The sequence below is a fragment of the Ambystoma mexicanum genome, chromosome 9 (assembly GCF_040938575.1).
Source record: "Ambystoma mexicanum isolate Mex_15411 chromosome 9, UKY_AmexF1_1, whole genome shotgun sequence".
NCBI lineage: Eukaryota > Metazoa > Chordata > Amphibia > Caudata > Ambystomatidae > Ambystoma > Ambystoma mexicanum.
Window position 1 is genome coordinate 50,121,319 of NC_090931.1, and position 21,826 is coordinate 50,143,144.

Genomic DNA, 21,826 nt, shown 5'->3' on the forward strand with positions numbered 1-21,826 from the left:
ACACTTTACATAGCGGGCTGTCCCCTCTGGCTGCCACCTTCCGGGTTGGTCATCCTCCATTATTCCTCCCCAGTGGAGGCAGAAGAGGCGTCTCCTGGGGGCCTGACCTCCGGTGGCAGGTGCCTGGGGGACGCATGTAAAGCGGGGGCTGCTGTGAGTCCGTCTCTTGTCCAGCAGCCCCTGCGGTGTGTTGATCCCCACCCACACCCTAAGTTGGGTGTGGGTGGGCTGATACTTCTTCTAGCATCACAGAACTGAGCCCTCTGCTGTTCTAGATTTGTGTGGGGGAAGGGGCACACACATCTCCCACAGGGCGCTGGCAGACCAGGGGCCGGCACTGCCCCCTTTACTCTCAGCTCCTTTTTTAGCTGCCAGGGCAGGGAGGGCACAGGTTGTATCACATGGCCACTGTGAGTGAAAAGAGACTCCAAATATACGTGTGTGCCTCTGCTTCCTGGGTGCACCTGCATCGTGCTTTGCGTGATGTTGGTGCATTGTGACTACACCTGTTGCATATGCCCCGTCTAAAACAGCACTTTGTCGTGCTGCCCCTGTGGGACACCTCTGCCATAGACAGGCTCGCTGCTCTTGAGCTCCTCTGGCATCTGGCACCCCAGCCATGTGCCCATAAGATGTGTCTTCTATAGCAGATCTGATGGCCGTGCCTGTAGACAATGCCGGAAACAGCACCGACATCACTTTCAGTCCTGAAGAAGGCCGGTGGCCAAAGGATGCGTACAATAATCAGATCCCCAGACCAACACGTTGCCGACACACTGTGCGCTGTGGTAGAAACTCTGCGTGCAGGCGTAGCGGGGCCGTGCGCGGCAAATGGTGACTGTGGGATAACTAAGCCTGTTTTGACAGAGCTGGGGTTGGTCTGTGTCCCTGGGATGGTAGAGAGACCATGGGCGCCTCTGCGCAGGGAAGGTTCGGGCCTCGCGAGCCCAGGCTTGTTCTGCGTGCCGTTGTTGCTCTTTGCAGCCCAGGAGTCCTGTATCTTTCCACCCCCGGCTTCTCGGCTATGATTGTGGTGCTTTCTTGGTCCTTTCCCCTTCAGCACTCACTCTCCTGTTCCGTGACTCATGCATTCCACTGCCCGTGGGTCTGCCCCGCCTTGCACCACAGGTGAGTGCAGGAACCCAGGGATTTTGGATGAGGTTCAAAACATGCTCTTCAGGTATTCTGTCAGGGGGGATGGGGGGACTTGTCTGGGGCTGGAATAGAGTCTGCACGAAAGTGGTATTGCGCAAAAAAAAAAAGTGCAGCCAGCAATTATGAGTCTCTGTATACTCCTGGGTGGGGGAAGAGGAGCGAAAGGAAATGTGATCTTTGCATCTCAACATTATGAGATGAAACCCTCTCCAAGCTTTAGTAAAAGTGCAGAAGGCATTACGGAGAATGCGGGGGTTGCAATTATGCCAGCGCTTGTTCAAAAAGTGAAAACTGTTTTTTGTTGTTGTTGTGTGTAACATCTTGACACGTATTGCTGGGACCCCGAATCACAGAGAATCTTCTGGCGAACCTCAGCTCAGAGTTATGATGCATGTGCCTATCAATGCAATTGACTGAGTGAACACATGTTTCGCGCCCAGTGTGCTTCTTCGGGACTCTTTTCATGGGGTGCAAACTTGTATTTTGTCTGTATGGTGGAATTTTGTGTTTTTCTCTTGACTTGTGATACATATCTGAAGACAATAAAAATAATTGACACGTTCTCCCTCTGTATAGTAATAACCGTGTCTTGGGCAGGTCAAAAGACGGCCCGTCCCGTGGCCTTTCCCTCACTTCATCTACCAGTTCATGTGTTGAAGGCATAGCGAGATTGGGCTTATCCCAATATGTTCGTATCTGGAAGGAAGCCGGTAGAAGTCAGTGGACCAGGGGTGAGGGTCTTCGCCCCCTTCTGAATTCTGGCCACACCGCCGGGGAAACTGGCCAATCTTCGTTATCCGTGGTTTGGACCAGTGCACCATGGTACATCATGCACCTGTCAAATAGGAGTGTATCCTAATACTGCGTGGGAAGCACTCATGTGTTTTAGAGTGAGACATGACAACGGTGTGATTTGCCCGTTTCCTCTTCTTCCACAGACTCTCTGCTTAGGAAGAGGCAACATGGGACAATGGTGCCACATTCGCATTGTTGCTGGTCTGCTGTCTTGCTGTTTGTTGAGCTTCACACAAGGTAAGCCCCACTGCCCCCATGTTTGCATTCCCTTTATTTCCTGAAGGTCCTCCTGAAGCAGCTGGAGATGATGAGTAGTGCTTTGGCCTCCATAATGAGAGGAACCCCCCCTATATTTCTGGTTTAGAACTCTGCCTTCTACCCCCAAAACCAGCAAAAGCAACTCTATGTTTGTCTCAGCGGGTGGGTCCTCATCCATGGAAGCTGAGAAGGAGGAGTGGGGTTCAGGGACCATGAACGAGTGACAGGAGCCCCAGGAAAACCCCAGGTAGAGAACTGAGAAGGGGAGGGTGGTCTTAAAAGAAACAAGACGAATGGTCTCCAGGATAGCAGATGGGAATAGTGTGCAGGATAACTATCCAGGTCTGCGAGTCTACTAAGGGGGCTTCCTTACGACTCCTGCCTTTGCCTCAGACAGTTTGACCTCGTTGAACTCCTGCATTCCTCTCTGCACTCTGAATATGTATCTCAAGCTAGTCCTCTTTCCACTCTGATGGGGTAGTTATAACTCTGCCACGGCGTGTAACGCTCTTCATCCCTGCACTCAGAATCGATGCTTATAACTCTTACTCTCTGAACTCTCCCATGGTATATTCTCCCTCTCTACACCATGACAGGGTATTTATAACCTTTCCGTGCTGCACCCTGGAGGGTGTATATATAGCTGTTCCTGCCGGCACTCTGCCACGGCGTGTAACGCTCTTCATCCCTGCACTCAGAATGGATGCTTATAACACTTGCTCTCTGAACTCTCCCATGGTATATTCTCCCTCTCTACACCATGACAGGGTATTTATAACCTTTCCATGCTGCACCCTGGAGGGTGTATATATAGCTGTTCGTGCCGGCACTCTGCCACGGCGTGCAACACTCTTCATCCCTGCACTCAGATTGGATGATTATAACTCTTGCTCTCTGAACTCTCCCATGGTATATTCTCCCTCTCTACACCATGACAGGGTATTTATAATCTTTCCGTGCTGCACCCTTGAGGGTGTATATATAGCTGTTCCTGCCGGCACTCTGCCACGGCGTGTAACACTCTTCATCCCTGCACTCAGATTGGATGCTTATAACTCTTGCTCTCTTAACTCTTCCATGGTATATTCTCCCTCACTACACCATGACAGGGTATTTATAATCTTTCCGTGCTGCACCCTGGAGGGTGTATATATAGCTGTTCCTGCCGGCACTCTGCCACGACGTGTACCACTCTTCATCCCTGCACTCGGATTGGATGCTTATAACTCTTGCTCTCTTAACTCTCCCATGGTATATTCTCCCTCACTACACCATGACAGGGTATTTATAATCTTTCCGTGCTGCACCCTGGAGGGTGTATATATAGCTGTTCCTGCCGGCACTCTGCCACGACGTGTACCACTCTTCATCCCTGCACTCGGATTGGATGCTTATAACTCTTGCTCTCTGAACTCTCCCATGGTATATTCTCCCTCTCTACACCGTGACAGGGTATCGATAATCTTTCCGTGCTGCACCCTGGAGGGTGTATATATAGCTGTTCCTGCCAGCACTCTGCCACGGCGTGTAACACTTTTCATACCTGCACTCAGATTGGATGCTTATAACTCTTACTCTCTGAACTCTCCCATGGTATATTCTCCCTCTCTACACCATGACAGGGTATTTATAACCTTTCCGTGCTGCACCCTGGAGGGTGTATATATAGCTGTTCCTGCCGGCATTCTGCCACGGCGTGTAACACTCTTCATCCCTGCACTCAGGTTGGATATTATAACGCGTCCTTCTTGCTCTCTTAATAGGAATTTATAACTCTTCCTCTCTGCACTCTGACTCAGTATATATAACTCTACATTTACGCACCCTGGCAGAATATTTGAAGTTTAACTCATTGCACACTAATGGGGTATTCATAACTCTTCATCCCTGCACTAAGGTTTAGTATTTTTAAATATTCCTATCAAGGTGCCTCCGCACCTTGACTGGATATTTCCAAGGATTCCTCCCTGCACTCTTGCGGGGTATTTGTAACTATATATCTATGTACTCTGAACGGCTGTGTAAATCCCCTCCTCCCGCAGACTGCACTCTGAGAGAGGATGTCTGAGTGCCAGACTGCACTCTGGAGGGGTGTGTAAAGCTCTTCCTCCCTGCACTCTTCCTGAGTTCCAGATGGCACTCTGAGAGACGATGCACTACTCTTCCTCACTGTGCTCTGCCTGAATGCCGGTGCTGAATCCTAGATGCAAATAGTCCCAACAATGTTCAAAAATTACCAGGGTTAAATCCCAACTGCTACAGTTCCAAAGCACAATAGTTAGTTGTACTCCTCCAAGTACTTTCAAGTCTCAAACTCTCATCAGGGAGGCTGTGTTAGCTGTGTTCCTTTTCAGGTGTTGCTAATTACTTTTTTCAATTTCATTCAATTTCAGTCTCAAAGGATTCTGGTTATTGTAGTGATGGCACAAGTGTTTCATTCAGGAGACCAGGAACCAACTCCCCTCCAAACACAAATCTTACCCACAATTGGGGGAGGGGGGAAAACCATGAATATGGCTCTCCAAAGTGGGGGCATAATAGCCCCGGTGCTGCTGCCTCTGGAGCCCGGTCTCCTGTAACATTAAGTAGAAAAAGAAGGTCAGGCGCGCACTCTGGTTCCCAGTCATTTAATCCTGATGTAAGTAATAACAGGGTTGAATTCCCACAGCAGTTCAAAAAATAATAACAGGGCTGAATCCCAGATGCAAATAGTCCCAGGCAGCACTCTGAGAGAGGATGTATTATGCTTCCTCCCTGAGCTCTGCCTGAGTACCAGGCTGCACTCTCAGAGAGTATGTATTACTCTTCCTCCCTGCGCTCTGCCTGAGTGCCAGACTGCACTCTCATAGAGGGTGTATTACTCTTCCTTCCTGCGCTCTGCCTGGTTGTCAGACTGCATTCTGAGAGAGGATGTAATATTACTCTTCTTCCCTGCGCACTGCCCAAGTGCATTACTATTCTTCTCTGCGCTCTGCCTGAGTGCCAGGCTGCATGTTGAGAGAGGATGTATAATTATTCTTCATCCCTGCTTTCTGGCTGATTGCCAGACTGCAATCTGAGCGAGGCTGTATTACACGTCCTCCCTGCACTCTGCATAAGTGCCTGACTGTACTCTGAGAGAGGATGTATTACGCTTCCTCCCAGAGCTCTGCCGAAGTACCAGGCTGCACGCTGAGAGAGGATGTAATATTACTCTTCCTCCCTGCGCTCTGCCTGAGTGCCAGGCTGCACTCTGATAGAGGATGTAATATTACTCTTTTTCCCTGCGCTCTGCCTGAGTGCATTACTATTCTTCTCTGCGCTCTGCCTGAGTGCCAGGCTGCACTCCGAGAGAGGATGTAATATTACTCTTCCTCCCTGCGCTCTGCCTGAGTGCCAGACTGCACTCTGAGAGAGAATGTATTACTCATCCTCCTTGCGCTCTGCCTGAGTGCCAGGCTGCACTCTGAGAGAGGATGTAATATTACTCATCCTCCCTGCGCACTGCCTGAGTGCCAGGCTGCACTCTGAGAGAGGATGTAATATTACTCTTCTTCCCTGCGCTCTACCTGAGTGCCAGACTGCACTCTGAGAGAGAATGTATTACTCATCCTCCTTGCACTCTGCCTGAGTGCCAGGCTGCACTCTGAGAGAGGATGTAATATTACTCTTCTTCCCTGCGCTCTACCTGAGTGCCAGACTGCACTCTGAGAGAGAATGTATTACTCATCCTCCTTGCGCTCTGCCTGAGTGCCAGGCTGCACTCTGAGAGAGGATGTAATATTACTCTTCCTCCCTGCGCACTGCCTGAGTGCATTACTATTCTTCTCTGCGCTCTGCCTGAGTGCCAGGCTGCACTCCGAGAGAGGATGTAATATTACTCTTCCTCCCTGCGCTCTGCCTGAGTGCCAGGCTGCACTCTGAGAGAGAATGTATTACTCTTCCTCCCTGCGCTCTGCCTGAGTGCCAGGCTGCACTCTGAGAGAGAATGTAATATTACTCTTCCTCCCTGCGCACTGCCTGAGTGCATTACTATTCTTCTCTGTGCTCTGTCTGAGTGCCAGGCTGCACTCTGAGAGAGGATGTATTACTTTTCCTCCCTGTGCTCTGCCTGAGTGCCAGGCTGCACTCTGAGAGAGCATGTATTACTCTTCCTCCCTGCGCTCTGCCTGAGTGCCAGGCTGCACTCTGAGAGAGGATGTATTCCGCTTCCTCCCAGAGCTCTGCCTGAGTACCAGGCTGCACTCTGAGAGAGGATGTATTACTCTTCCTCCCTGCGCTCTGCCTGAGTGCCAGACTGCACTCTCATAGAGGGTGTATTACTCTTCCTCCCTGCGCTCGGCTTGAGTGGCAGACTGCACTCTGAGAGAGGATGTATTACTCTTCCTCCCTGCGCTCTGCCTGAGTGCCAGACTGCACTCTGAGAGAGGATGTAATATTACTCTTCCTCCCTGCGCACTGCCCGATTGCCAGACTGCACGCTGAGAGAGGATGTATTACTCTTCCTCCCTGCGCTCTGCCTGAGTACCAGGCTGCACGCTGAGAGAGGATGTAATATTACTCTTCCTCCCTGCGCTCTGCCTGAGTGCCAGGCTGCACTCTGATAGAGGATGTAATATTACTCTTTTTCCCTGCGCTCTGCCTGAGTGCATTACTATTCTTCTCTGCGCTCTGCCTGAGTGCCAGGCTGCACTCTGAGAGAGGATGTAATATTACTCTTCTTCCCTGCGCTCTGCCTGAGTGCATTACTATTCTTCTCTGCGCTCTACCTGAGTGCCAGACTGCACTCTGAGAGAGAATGTATTATTCATCATCCTTGCGCTCTGCCTGAGTGCCAGGTTGCACTCTGAGAGAGGATGTAATATTACTCATCCTCCCTGCGCACTGCCTGAGTGCCAGGCTGCACTCTGAGAGAGGATGTAATATTACTCTTCTTCCCTGCGCTCTACCTGAGTGCCAGACTGCACTCTGAGAGAGAATGTATTACTCATCCTCCTTGCACTCTGCCTGAGTGCCAGGCTGCACTCTGAGAGAGGATGTAATATTACTCATCCTCCCTGCGCACTGCCTGAGTGCATTACTATTCTTCTCTGTGCTCTGTCTGAGTGCCAGGCTGCACTCTGAGAGAGAATGTATTACTCTTCCTCCCTGCGCTCTGCCTGAGTGCCAGGCTGCACTCTGAGAGAGGATGTAATATTACTCTTCTTCCCTGCGCACTGCCTGAGTGCATTACTATTCTTCTCTGCGCTCTGCCTGAGTGCCAGGCTGCACTCTGAGAGAGGATGTATTCCGCTTCCTCCCAGAGCTCTGCCTGAGTACCAGGCTGCACTCTGAGAGAGGATGTAATATTACTCTTCCTCCCTGCGCTCTGCCTGAGTGCCAGACTGCACTCTGATAGAGGATGTAATATTACTCTTTTTCCCTGCGCTCTGCCTGAGTGCATTACTATTCTTCTCTGCGCTCTGCCTGAGTGCCAGGCTGCACTCTGAGAGAGGATGTAATATTACTCTTCTTCCCTGCGCTCTGCCTGAGTGCATTACTATTCTTCTCTGCGCTCTACCTGAGTGCCAGACTGCACTCTGAGAGAGAATGTATTATTCATCATCCTTGCGCTCTGCCTGAGTGCCAGGTTGCACTCTGAGAGAGGATGTAATATTACTCATCCTCCCTGCGCACTGCCTGAGTGCCAGGCTGCACTCTGAGAGAGGATGTAATATTACTCTTCTTCCCTGCGCTCTACCTGAGTGCCAGACTGCACTCTGAGAGAGAATGTATTACTCATCCTCCTTGCGCTCTGCCTGAGTGCCAGGCTGCACTCTGAGAGAGGATGTAATATTACTCTTCCTCCCTGCGCACTGCCTGAGTGCCAGGCTGCACTCTGAGAGAGGATGTAATATTACTCTTCTTCCCTGCGCACTGCCTGAGTGCCAGGCTGCACTCTGAGAGAGGATGTAATATTACTCTTCTTCCCTGCGCTCTACCTGAGTGCCAGACTGCACTCTGAGAGAGAATGTAATATTACTCTTCCTCCCTGCGCACTGCCTGAGTGCATTACTATTCTTCTCTGCGCTCTGCCTGAGTGCCAGGCTGCACTCTGAGAGAGGATGTAATATTACTCATCCTCCCTGCGCACTGCCTGAGTGCCAGGCTGCACTCTGAGAGAGGATGTAATATTACTCTTTCTCCCTGCGCACTGCCTGAGTGCATTACTATTCTTCTCTGCGCTCTGCCTGAGTGCCAGGCTGCACTCTGAGAGAGGATGTAATATTACTCATCCTCCCTGCGCACTGCCTGAGTGCCAGGCTGCACTCTGAGAGAGGATGTAATATTACTCTTTCTCCCTGCGCACTGCCTGAGTGCATTACTATTCTTCTCTGCGCTCTGCCTGAGTGCCAGGCTGCACTCTGAGAGAGGATGTAATATTACTCTTCCTCCCTGCGCTCTGCCTGAGTGCATTACTATTCTTCTCTGCGCTCTACCTGAGTGCCAGGCTGCACTCTGAGAGAGAATGTATTACTCATCCTCCTTGTGCTCTGCCTGAGTGCCAGGCTGCACTCTGAGAGAGGATGTAATATTACTCTTCCTCCCTGCGCTCTGCCCGAGTGCCAGGCTGCACTCTGAGAGAGAATGTATAGCTCTTCTTCTCTGCACTCTGATGAGGTGTGCCTGCCACGCCCTCTCTGCACTTGGACAGGGTATTTCTATCTCTTACTAGGTGCACTCGAAGAAAACCGCACTGTGATTGGGTCTGTGCAACTCTGCCTTCTTGCAACATAATTCAGATCTATATAGCTTCCTCTTTTCACTCTGGTGGGGCATTTATAAACTATTCCTTTCTGCACTTGCTGGGTATTTATAACTCACACTCTCTGCACTTTGACTGGATATTTACCCATTCTCCATGCTCTCCATCCAAGTATGAATGCATTCTTCTCTCTTCAGTCTGCCCGGTATTTATAATTCTTCCTCCCTGCACTCTGACTGGTTGCCTGTATCTATTTATCTAAAGGGACAGTTAACATTGTTCTTTCCTGCGCACTGTTTGAGTTCTTATAACTCGTCCTCTGCAGTTTGACCGGGTATTTATAAATCTTCCTGTTTGCACTCTAATCTAACTTACTGCACTCTCCCTGGTTTGGGGAACACAGGTTTAGGGCACGTTTATCCTTTTAACACTTTCTCAATGCACCACGACCTGCCCAGTGACCTGGCAAACCATAGTGTGATACACCGACACTTCTGGATAAGCCTTGCACACTGCACTCTGCCTGGTTCTACCTGCACTGCGATTTGGTGGTTGCTGCCCATCCTCACTGCACTCTGCCCGGGGTCGGATATCCTTCCGCTGTGAGCATCCTACGTTGGTAGAGCCAACCCTGATTGCATGCATCTTTGGACCTGATAAAGCAATCACTGATTTTCTGCCATCACCCTACTCCCAGTGTCCTCTGCGCGTGATACCCTGGTGTCCTACTCTGGAATCACTGCAGCATCCTTCAAATTCTACTATTATGCAGTTATGCGGACCTGCCCTTGTTAAACCTTTCACCATCCTTTGCATACAGAAGGGCAACCCTGACTTGTAATGGTGATGTCTGGCATATTTCAGCAAGGTGCCCGTGCAGTAGAGTAACCCTGCCTTGTAATGGTGATGTTGTCTGGCATATTTGAGCAAGGTGCCCGTGCAGTAGAGTAACCCTGCCTTGTAATAGTGATATTGTCTGGCACATGTCAACAAGGTGTCCATACAGTGGAGTAGCCCTGCCCCGTAATGGTGATATTGTCTGGCACATGTCAACAAGGTGTCTATACAGTGGAGCAACCCTGCTATGTAATGGTGATGTTGTCCAGCATATTTCAGCAAGGTGCCCGTGCAGTAGAGTAACCCTGCCTTGTAATGTTGATGTTGTCCAGCATATTTCAGCAAGGTGCCCGTGCAGTAGAGTAACCCTGCCTTGTAATGGTGATGTTGTCTGGCATCTTTTTAGCAAGGTCCCTGTGCAGTAGAGTAACCCTGCCTTGTAATGCTGATGTTGTCCGGCATATTTCAGCAAGGTGCCCGTGCAGTAGAAAAACCCTGCCTTATAATGGTGATGTTGTCTGGCATATTTCAGCAAAGTGCCCGTGCAGTAGAGTAATTCTGCCTTCAAATGGTGATGTTGTCAGGTATATTTCAGCAAGGCGCCTATGCAGCAAAATAACCCTGCCTTGTAATGGTGATGCTGTCTGGCATATTTCAACAATGTGTTCATACAGTGGAGTAACCCTGCCCTGTAATGGTGATGTTGTCTGGCATATTTTAGCAAGGTGCCCGTGCAGTAGAGTAACCCTGCCTTGTAATGGTGATGTTGTCTGGCATATTTCAGCAAGGCGCCTGGGCAATAGAGTGATCCTGACTTGTAATGGTGATGTTGTCTGGCATATTTCAGCAAGGTGCCCATGCAGTAGAGTAAACCTGCCTTGTAATGGTGATGTTGTCTGGCATATTTCAGCAAGGTTCCCGTGCAGTAGAGTAACCCTGCCTTGTAATGACGATGTTGTCGGGCATATTTCAACAAGGTGTCCATACAGTGGAGTAACCCTGCCCTGTAATGGTGATATTGTCTGGCACATGTCAACAAGGTGTCCATACAGTGGAGTAACCCTGCCTTGTAATGGTGATATTGTCTGGTACATGTCAACAAGGTGTCTATACAGTGGAGTAACCCTGCTATGTAATGGTGATGTTGTCCAGCATATTTCAGCAAGGTGCCCGTGCAGTAGAGTAACCCTGCCTTGTAATGTTGATGTTGTCCAGCATATTTCAGCAAGGTGCCCGTGCAGTAGAGTAACTCTGCCTTGTAATGGTGATGTTGTCTGGCATCTTTTTAGCAAGGTGCCTGTGCAGTAGAGTAACCCTGCCTTGTAATGCTGATGTTGTCCGGCATATTTCAGCAAGGTGCCCGTGCAGTAGAAAAACCCTGCCTTATAATGGTGATGTTGTCTGGCATATTTCAGCAAAGTGCCCGTGCAGTAGAGTAATTCTGCCTTCAAATGGTGATGTTGTCAGGTATATTTCAGCAAGGCGCCTATGCAGTAAAATAACCCTGCCTTGTAATGGTGATGCTGTCTGGCATATTTCAACAATGTGTTCATACAGTGGAGTAACCCTGCCCTGTAATGGTGATATTGTCTGGCACATTTCAACAAGGTGTCTATAAAGTGGAGTAACCCTGCCCTGTAATGGTGATGTTGTCTGGCATATTTCAGCAAGGTGCCCAAGCAGTAGAGTAACCCTGCCTTGTAAAGGTGATGTTGTCTGGCATATTTCAGCAAGGTGCCCGTGCAGTAGAGTAACCCTGCCTTGTAATGGTGATGTTGTCTGGCATATTTCAGCAAGGTGCCCGTGCAGTAGAGTAACCCTGCCTTGTAATGGTGATGTCGTCTGGCATATTTCAGCAAGGCACCTGGGCAATAGAGTGATCCTGACTTGTAATGGTGATGTTGTCTGGCATATTTCAGCAAGGTGCCCATGCAGTAGAGTAAACCTGCCTTGTAATGGTGATGTTGTCTGGCATATTTCAGCAAGGTGCCCGTGCAGTAGAGTAACCCTGCCTTGTAATGGCGATGTTGTCGGGCATATTTCAACAAGGTGTCCATACAGTGGAGTAACCCTGCCCTGTAATGGTGATATTGTCTGGCACATGTCAACAAGGTGTCCATACAGTGGAGTAACCCTGCCTTGTAATGGTGATATTGTCTGGCACATGTCAACAAGGTGTCTATACAGTGGAGTAACCCTTCTATGTAATGGTGATGTTGTCCAGCATATTTCAGCAAGGTGCCCGTGCAGTAGAGTAACCCTGCCTTGTAATGTTGATGTTGTCCAGCATATTTCAGCAAAGTGCCCGTGCAGTAGAGTAACCCTGCCTTGTAATGGTGATGTTGTCTGGCGTCTTTTTAGCAAGGTGCCGGTGCAGTAGAGTAACCCTGCCTTGTAATGTTGATGTTGTCGGCATATTTCAACAAGGTGCCCGTGCAGTAGAGTATCCCTGCCTTGTAATGCTGATGTTGTCTGGTATATTTCAGCAAGGTGCCCGTGCAGTAGAAAAACCCTGCCTTATAATGGTGATGTTGTCTGGCACATTTCAACAAGGTGCCCGTGCAGTAGAGTAACCCTGCCTTGTAATGGTGATGTTGTCTGGCATATTTCAACAAGGTGCCCGTGCAGTAGAGTAACCCTGCCTTGTAATGGTGATGTTGTCTGGCATATTTCAGAAAGGTGCCCGTGCAGTAGAGTAACCCTGCCTTGTAATGGTGATGTTGTGTGGCATATTTCAACAAGGTGCCCGTGCAGTAGAGTAACCCTGCCTTGTAATGGTGATGTTGTCTGGCATATTTCAACAAGGTGCCCGTGCAGTAGAGTAACCCTGCCTTGTAATGGTGATGTTGTCTGGCATATTTCAGCAAGGTGCCCGTGCAGTAGCGTAACCCTGCCTTGTAATGGTGATGTTGTGTGGCATATTTCAACAAGGTGCCCGTGCATTAGAGTAACCCTGCCTTGTAATGGTGATGTTGTCTGGCATATTTCAGCAAGGTGCCCGTGCAGTAGAGTAACCCTGCCTTGTAATGGTGATGTTGTCTGGCATATTTCAGCAAGGTGCCCGTGCATTAGAGTAACCCTGCCTTGTAATGGTGATGTTGTCTGGCATATTTCAGCAAGGTGCCCGTGCAGTAGAGTAACCCTGCCTTGTAATGGTGATGTTGTCTGGCATATTTCAGCAAGGTGCCCGTGCATTAGAGTAACCCTGCCTTGTAATGGTGATGTTGTCTGGCATATTTCAGCAAGGTGCCCGTGCAGTAGAGTAACTCTGCCTTGTAATGGTGATGTTGTCTGGCATATTTCAGCAAGGTGCTCGTGCAGTAGAGTAACCCTGCCTTGTAATGGTGATGTTGTCGGGCATATTTCAACAAGCTGCCCGTGCAGTAGAGTAACCCTGCCTTGTAATGGTGATGTTGTCTGGCATATTTCAGCAAGGTGCCCGTGCAGTAGAGTAACCCTGCCTTGTAATGGTGATGCTGTCTGGCATATTTCAGCAAGGTGCCCGTGCATTAGAGTAACCCTGCTTTGTAATGGTGATATTGTGTGGCATATTTCAGCAAGGTGCCCATGCAGTAGAGTAACCCTGTCTTGTAATGGTGATGTTGTCTGGCATATTTCAGCAAGGTGCCCGTGCAGTAGAGTAACCCTGCCTTGTAATGGTGATGTTGTCTGGCATATTTCAGCAAGGTGCCTGTGCATTAGAGTAACCCTGCCTTGTAATGGTGATGTTGTCTGGCATATTTCAGCAAGGTGCCCGTGCAGTAGAGTAACCCTGCCTTGTAATGGTGATGTTGTCTGGCATATTTCAGCAAGGTGCCCGTGCATTAGAGTAACCCTGCCTTGTAATGGTGATGTTGTCTGGCATATTTCAGCAAGGTGCCCGTGCAGTAGAGTAACTCTGCCTTGTAATGGTGATGTTGTCTGGCATATTTCAGCAAGGTGCTCGTGCAGTAGAGTAACCCTGCCTTGTAATGGTGATGTTGTCGGGCATATTTCAACAAGCTGCCCGTGCAGTAGAGTAACCCTGCCTTGTAATGGTGATGTTGTCTGGCATATTTCAGCAAGGTGCCCGTGCAGTAGAGTAACCCTGCCTTGTAATGGTGATGCTGTCTGGCATATTTCAGCAAGGTGCCCGTGCATTAGAGTAACCCTGCCTTGTAATGGTGATATTGTGTGGCATATTTCAGCAAGGTGCCCATGCAGTAGAGTAACCCTGTCTTGTAATGGTGATGTTGTCTGGCATATTTCAGCAAGGGGCCCGTGCATTAGAGTAACCCTGCCTTGTAATGGTGATGTTGTCTGGCATATTTCAGCAAGGTGCCCGTGAATTAGAGTAACCCTGCCTTGTAATAGTGATATTGTCTGGCATATTTCAGCAAGGTGCCCGTGAATTAGAGTAACCCTGCCTTGTAATGGTGATGTTGTCTGGCATATTTCAGCAAGGTGCCCGTGAATTAGAGTAACCCTGCCTTGTAATGGTGATGTTGTCTGGCATATTTCAGCAAGGTGCCCGTGCATTAGAGTAACCCTGCCTTGTAATGGTGATGTTGTCTGGCATATTTCAGCAAGGTGCCCGTGCATTAGAGTAACCCTGCCTTGTAATGGTGATGTTGTCTGGCATATTTCAGCAAGGTGCCCGTGCAGTAGAGTATCCCTGCCTTGTAATGGTGATGTTTCTGGCATATTTCAGCAAGGTGCTCGTGCAGTAGAGCAACCCTGCTTTGTAATGGTGATGTTGTCTGGCATATTTCAGCAAGGTGCCCGTGAATTAGAGTAAACCTGCCTTGTAATGGTGATGTTGTCGGGCATATTTCAACAAGGTGCCCGTGCAGTAGAGTAACTCTGCCTTGTAATGGTGATGTTGTGTGGCATATTTCAGCAAGGTGCCCGTGCATTAGAGTACCCCTGCCTTGTAATGGTGATGTTGTCAGGCATATTTCAGCAAGGTGCCCGTGAATTAGAGTAACCCTGACTTGTAATGGTGATGTTGTCGGGCATATTTCAACAAGGTGCCCGTGCATTAGAGTAACCCTGCCTTGTAATGGTGATGTTGTCTAGCATATTTCAACAAGGTGCCCATGCATTAGAGTAACCCTGCCTTGTAATGGTGATGTTGTCTGGCATATTTCAGCAAGGTGCCCGTGAATTAGAGTAACCCTGCCTTGTAATGGTGATGTTGGCTGGCATATTTCAGCAAGGTGCCCGTGCATTAGAGTAACCCTGCCTTGTAATGGTGATGTTGTCTGGCATATTTCAGCAAGGTGCCCGTGCATTAGAGTAACCCTGCCTTGTAATGGTGATGTTGTCTGGCAAATTTCAGCAAGGTGCCCGTGCATTAGAGCAACCCTGCCTTGTAATGGTGATGTTGTCTGGCATATTTCAGCAAAGTGCCCGTGCAGTAGAGTAACCCTGCCTTGTAATGGCGATGTTGTTGGGCATATTTCAACAACGTGTCCATACAGTGGAGTAACCCTGCCCTGTAATGGTGATGTTGTCTGGCCTATTTCAGCAAGGTGCCCGTGCAGTAGAGTAACCCTGCCTTGTAATGGTGATGTTGTCTGGCATATTTCAGCAAGGTGCCCGTGCAGTAGAGTAACCCTGCCTTGTAATGGTGATGTTGTCTGGCATATTTCAGCAAAGTGCCTGTGCAGTAGAGTAACCCTGCCTTGTAATGGTGATGTTGTCGGGCATATTTCAACAAGGTGTCCATACAGTGGAATAACCCTGCCCTGTAATGGTGATATTGTCTGGCACATGTCAACAAGTTGTCCATACAATAGAGTAACCTTGCCCTGTAATGGTGATGTTGTCTGGCATATTTCATCAAGGTGCCCATGCAGAAGAGTAACCCTGCCGTGTAATGTTGATGTTGTCCAGCATATTTCAGCAAGGTGTACATGCAGTGGAGTAACCCTGCCTTTTAATAGTGGTGTTTTCTGGCATCTTTTTAGCAAGGTGCCTATGCAGTAGAGTAACCCTGCCTTGTAATGCTGATGTTGTCTGGCATATTTCAGCAAGGTGCCCGTGCAGTAGAAAAACCCTGCCTTTTAATGGTGATGTCGTCAGGTATATTTCAGAAAGGTGCCCATGCAGTAGAATAACCCTGCCTTGTAATGGTGATGCTGTCTGGCATATTTCAGCAAGGTGCCCATGCAGTAGAGTAACCCTGCCTTGTAATGGTGATGTTGTCTGGCATCTTTTTAGCAAGGTGCCTGTGCAGTAGAGTAACCCTGCCTTGTAATGCTGATGTTGTCTGGCATATTTCAGCAAAGTGCCCGTGCAGTAGAGTAATTCTGCCTTCAAATGGTGATGTCGTCAGGTATATTTCAGCAAGGTGCCCATGCAGTAGAATAACCCTGCCTTGTAATGGTGATGCTGTCTGGCATATTTCAGCAAGGTGCTCGTGCAGTAGAGTAACCCTGCCTTGTAATGGTGATGTTGTCTGGCATATTTCAACAAGGTGTCCATACAGTGGAGTAACCCTGCCCTGTAATTGTGATATTGTCTGGGACATGTCAACAAGGTGTCTATACAGTGAAGTAACCCTGCCATGTTACGGTGATGTTGTCTGGCACAAATTTAACAAGGTGTCTGTACAATAGAGTAACCCTGCCCTGTAATGGTGATGTTGTCTGGCATATTTCAGCAAGGTGCCCATGCAGTAGAGTAACCCTGCCTTGTAATGGTGATGTTGTCTGGAATATTTCAGCAAGGTGTCCGTGCAGTAGAGTAACCCTGCCTTGTAATGGTGATGTTGTCTGGCATATTTCAGCAAGGTGCCTGTGCATTAGAGTAACCCTGCCTTGTAATGACGATGCTGTTGGGCATATTTCAACAAGGTGTCCATACAGTGGAGTAACCCTGCCCTGTAATTGTGATATTTTCTGGGACATGTCAACAAGGTGTCTATACAGTGAAGTAACCCTGCCATGTTACTGTGATGTTGTCTGGCACAAATTTAACAAGATGTCTGTACAATAGAGTAACCCTGCCCTGTAATGGTGATGTTGTCTGGCATATTTCAGCAAAGTGCCTGTGCAGTAGAGTAACCCTGCCTTGTAATGGCGATGTTGTTGGGCATATTTCAACAAGGTGTCCGTGCAGTAGAGTAACCCCGCCTTGTAATGGTGATGTTGTCTGGCATATTTCAGCAAGGTGCCCGTGCAGTAGAGTAACCCTGGATTGTAATGGTGATGTTGTCTGGCATATTTCAGCAAGGTGTCCGTGCAGTAGAGTAACCCTGCCTTGTAATGGTGATGTTGTCTGGCATATTTCAGCAAGGTGCCCGTGCAGTAGAGTAACCCTGCCTTGTAATGGTGATGTTGTGTGGCATATTTCAGCAAGGTGCCCGTGCATTAGAGTAACCCTGCCTTGTAATGGTGATGTTGTCTGGCATATTTCAGCAAGGTGCCTGTGCAGTAGAGTAACCCTGCCTTGTAATGGTGATGTTGTCTGGCATATTTCAGCAAGGTGCCCGTGCAGTAGAGTAACCCTGCCTTGTAATGGTGATGTTGTCTGGCATATTTCAGCAAGGTGCCCGTGCAGTAGAGTAACCCTGCCTTATAATGGTGATGTTGTCTGGCATATTTCAGCAAAGTGCCCATGCAGTAGAGTAATTCTGCCTTCAAATGGTGATGTTGTCAGGTATATTTCAGCAAGGCGCCTATGCAGTAGAATAATCCTGCCCTGTAATGGTGATGTTGTCTGGCATATTTCAGCAAGGTGCCCGTGAATTAGAGTAACCCTGCCTTGTAATGGTGATGTTGTCAGGCATATTTCAACAAGGTGTCCGTACAATGGAGTAACCCTGCCCTGTAATGGTGATATTGTGTGGCACATGTCAACAAGGTGTCTATACAATAGAGTAAGCCTGCCATGTTATGGTGATGTTGTCTGGCACATTTTAATAAGGTGTCTGTACAATAGAGTAACCCTGCCCTGTAATGGTGATGTTGTCTGGCCTATTTCAGCAAGGTGCCCCTGCAGTAGAGTAACCCTGCCTTGTAATGGTGATGTTGTCTGGCATATTTCAGCAAGGTGCCCGTGCAGTAGAGTAACCCTGCCATGTAATGGTGATGTTGTCTGGCATATTTTAACAAGGTGTCTGTACAATAGAGTAACCCAGCCCTGTAATGGTGATGTTGTCAGGCCTATTTCAGCAAGGTGCCCGTGCAGTAGAGTAACCCTGCCTTCTAATGACGATATTGTCTGGCATATTTCAGCAATGTGCCCGTGCAGTAGAGTAACGCTGCCTTATAATGGTGATGTTGTCAGGCCTATTTCAGCAAGGTGACCATTCAGTAGAGTAACCCTGCCTTGTAATGGTGATGTTGTCTGGCATATTTCAGCAAGGTGCCCATGCAGTAGAGTAACCCTGCCCTGTAATGGTGATATTGTGTGGCACATGTCAACAAGGTGTCTATACAATAGAGTAAGCCTGCCATGTTATGGTGATGTTGTCTGGCATATTTCAGCAAGGTGCCCGTGCAGTAGAGTAACGCTGCCTTATAATGGTGATGTTGTCAGGCCTATTTCAGCAAGGTGACCATTCAGTAGAGTAACCCTGCCATGTTATGGTGATGTTGTCTGGCATATTTCAGCAAGGTGCCCGTGCAGTAGAGTAACCCTGCCTTGTAATGGTGATATTGTCTGGCATATTTCAGCAAGGTGCCCGTGCAGTAGAGTAACCCTGCCTTATAATGGTGATGTTGTCAGGCCTATTTCAGCAAGGTGCCCGTGCATTAGAGTAACCCTGCCTTGTAATGGTGATGTTGTCTGGCATATTTCAGCAAGGTGCCCGTGCATTAGAGTAACCCTGCCTTGTAATGGTGATGTTGTCTGGCATATTTCAGCAAGGTGCCCGTGCATTAGAGTAACCCTGCCTTGTAATGGTGATGTTGTCTGGCATATTTCAGCAAGGTGCCCGTGCAGTAGAGTAACCCTGCCTTGTAATGGTGATGTTGTGTGGCATATTTCAGCAAGGTGCCCGTGCAGTAGAGTAACCCTGCCTTGTAATGGTGATATTGTCTGGCACATGTCAACAAGATGTCTATACAATAGAGTAAGCCTGCCATGTTATGGTGATATTGTCTGGCACATTTTAACAAGGTGTCTGTACAATAGAGTAACCCTACCCTGTAATGGTGATGTTGTCTGTTCTATTTCAGCAAGGTGTCCATGCAGTAGAGTAACCCTGCCTTGTAATGGTGATGTTGTCTGGCATATTTCAGCAAGGTGCCCGTGCAGTAGAGTAACCCTGCCATGTAATGGTGATGTTGTCTGGCACATGTCAACAAGATGTCTATACAATAGAGTAAGCCTGCCATGTTATGGTGATATTGTCTGGCATATTTCAGCAAGGTGTCCAGACAATGGAGTAACCCTGCCCTGTAATGGTGATATTGTCTGGCACATGTCAACAAGATGTCTATACAATAGAGTAAGCCTGCCATGTTATGGTGATATTGTCTGGCACATTTTAACAAGGTGTCTGTACAATAGAGTAACCCTGCCCTGTAATGGTGATGTTGTCTGTTCTATTTCAGCAAGGTGTCCATGCAGTAGAGTAACCCTGCCTTGTAATGGTGATGTTGTCTGGCATATTTCAGCAAGGTGCCCGTGCAGTAGAGTAACCCTGCCATGTAATGGTGATGTTGTCGGGCACATTTTAACAATGTGTCTGTACAATAGAGTAACCCTGCCCTGTAATGGTGATATTGGCTGGCATATTTCAGCAAGGTGCCCATGCAGTAGAGTAACCCTGCCTTGTAATGGTGATATTGTCTGGCATATTTGAGCAAGGTGCCCCTGCACTAGAGTAACCCTGCCTTGTAATGGTGATATTGTCTGGCATATTTCAGCAAGGTGCCCGTGCAGTAGAGTAACCCTTCCTTGTAATGGTGATGTTGTGTGTCATATTTCAGCAAGGTGCCCGTGCAGTAGAGTAACCCTGCCTTGTAATGGTGATGTTGTCTGGCATATTTCAGCAAAGTGCCCATGCAGTAGAGTAATTCTGCCTTCAAATGGTGATGTTGTCAGGTATATTTCAGCAAGGCGCCTATGCAGTAGAATAACCCTGCCTTGTAATGGTGATGCTGGCTGGCATATTTCAGCAAGGTGTATGTGCCGTAGAGTAACCCTGTCTTGTAATGGTGATGTTGTCTGGCATATTTCAGCAAGGTGCCCGTGCAGTAGAGTAACCCTGCCTTGTAATGGTGATGTTGTCTAGCACATTTTAATAAGGTGTCTGTACAATAGAGTAACCCTGCCCTGTAATGGTGATGTTGTCTGGCCTATTTCAGCAAGGTGCCCCTGCAGTAGAGTAACCCTGCCTTGTAATGGTGATGTTGTCTGGCATATTTCAACAAGGTGCCTATACAATAGAGTAAGCCTGCCATGTTATGGTGATGTTGTCTGGCACATTTTAATAAGGTGTCTGTACAATAGAGTAACCCTGTCCTGTAATGGTGATGTTGTCTGGCCTATTTCAGCAAGGTGCCCCTGCAGTAGAGTAACCCTGCCTTGTAATGGTGATGTTGTCTGGCATATTTCAGCAAGGTGCCCGTGCAGTAGAGTAACCCTGCCATGTGATGGTGATGTTGTCTGGCACATTTTAACAAGGTGTCTGTACAATAGAGTAACCCAGCCCTGTAATGGTGATGTTGTCAGGCCTATTTCAGCAAGGTGACCATGCAGTAGAGTAACCCTGCCTTGTAATGGTGATGTTGTCTGGCATATTTCAGCAAGGTGCCCTTGCAATAGAGTAACCCTGCCTTGTAATGGTGATATTGTCTGGCATATTTCAGCAAGGTGCCCATGCAGTAGAGTAACCCTGCCCTGTAATGGTGATGTTGTGTGGCAAATGTCAACAAGGTGTCTATACAGTGGAGTAAGCCTGCCATGTTATGGTGATGTTGTCTGGCACATTCTAACAAGGTGTCTGTACAATAGAGTAACCCTGCCCTGTAATGATGATGTTGTCTGGCCTATTTCATCAAGGTGCCCGTGCAGTAGAGTAACCCTGCCTTGTAATGGTGATGTTGTCTGCCATATTTCAGCAAGGTGCCCGTGCAGTAGAGTAACCCTGCCATGTAATGGTGATGTTGTCTGGAACATTTTAACAAGGTGTCTGTACAATAGAGTAACCCAGCCCTGTAATGGTGATGTTGTCTGGCATATTTCAGCAAAGTGCCTGTGCAGTTGAGTAACCCTGCCTTGTAATGGTGATGTTGTCTGGCATATTTCAGCAAAGTGCCCGTGCATTAGAGTAACCCTGCCTTGTAATGGTGATATTGTCTGGCATATTTCAGCAAGGTGTCCATGCAGTAGAGTAACCCTGCCCTGTAATGGTGATATTGTGTGGCACATGTCAACAAGGTGTCTATACAGTGGAGTAAGCCTGCCATGTTATGGTGATGTTGTCTGGCACATTCTAACAAGGTGTCTGTACAATAGAGTAACCCTGCCCTGTAATGGTGATGTTGTCTGGCCTATTTCATCAATGTGCCCGTGCAGTAGAGTAACCCTGCCTTGTAATGGTGATGTTGTCTGCCATATTTCAGCAAGGTGCCTGTGCAGTAGAGTAACCCTGCCTTGTAATGGTGATGTTGTCTGGCATATTTCAGCAAGGTGCCCGTGCAGTAGAGTAACCCTGCCTTGTAATGGTGATGTTGTCTGGCATATTTCAGCAAGGTGCCCGTGCAGTAGAGTAACCCTGCCTTGTAATGGTGATGTTGTCTGGCATATTTCAGCAAGGTGCCCGTGCAGTAGAGTAACCCTGCCTTGTAATGGTGATGTTGTCTGGCATATTTCAGCAAGGTGCCCGTGCAGTAGAGTAACCCTGCCTTGTAATGGTGATGTTGTCTGGTATATTTCAGCATGGTGCCCGTGCAGTAGAGTAACCCTGCCTTGTAATGGTGATGTTGTCAGGCATATTTCAACAAGGTGTCCGTACAATGGAGTAACCCTGCCCTGTAATGGTGATATTGTGTGGCACATGTCAACAAGGTGTCTATACAATAGAGTAAGCCTGCCATGTTATGGTGATGTTGTCTGGCA

The 21,826-nt window shown here is 48.2% G+C and overlaps 1 protein-coding gene across 1 annotated transcript in view; it reads left to right on the forward strand.

Annotated features, from left to right (window-relative positions):
* The window catches only part of LOC138487640 (otoancorin-like), a 245,406-nt gene that overhangs the window by 60,010 nt on the left and 163,570 nt on the right, over window positions 1-21,826 (forward strand). Inside the window, exon 2 of the mRNA XM_069614128.1 lies at window positions 2,094-2,187. Coding sequence (XP_069470229.1) covers window positions 2,118-2,187 — 70 coding nt within the window. The 5' untranslated portion in view covers window positions 2,094-2,117. The remainder of the gene's footprint in view (window positions 1-2,093; window positions 2,188-21,826) is intronic.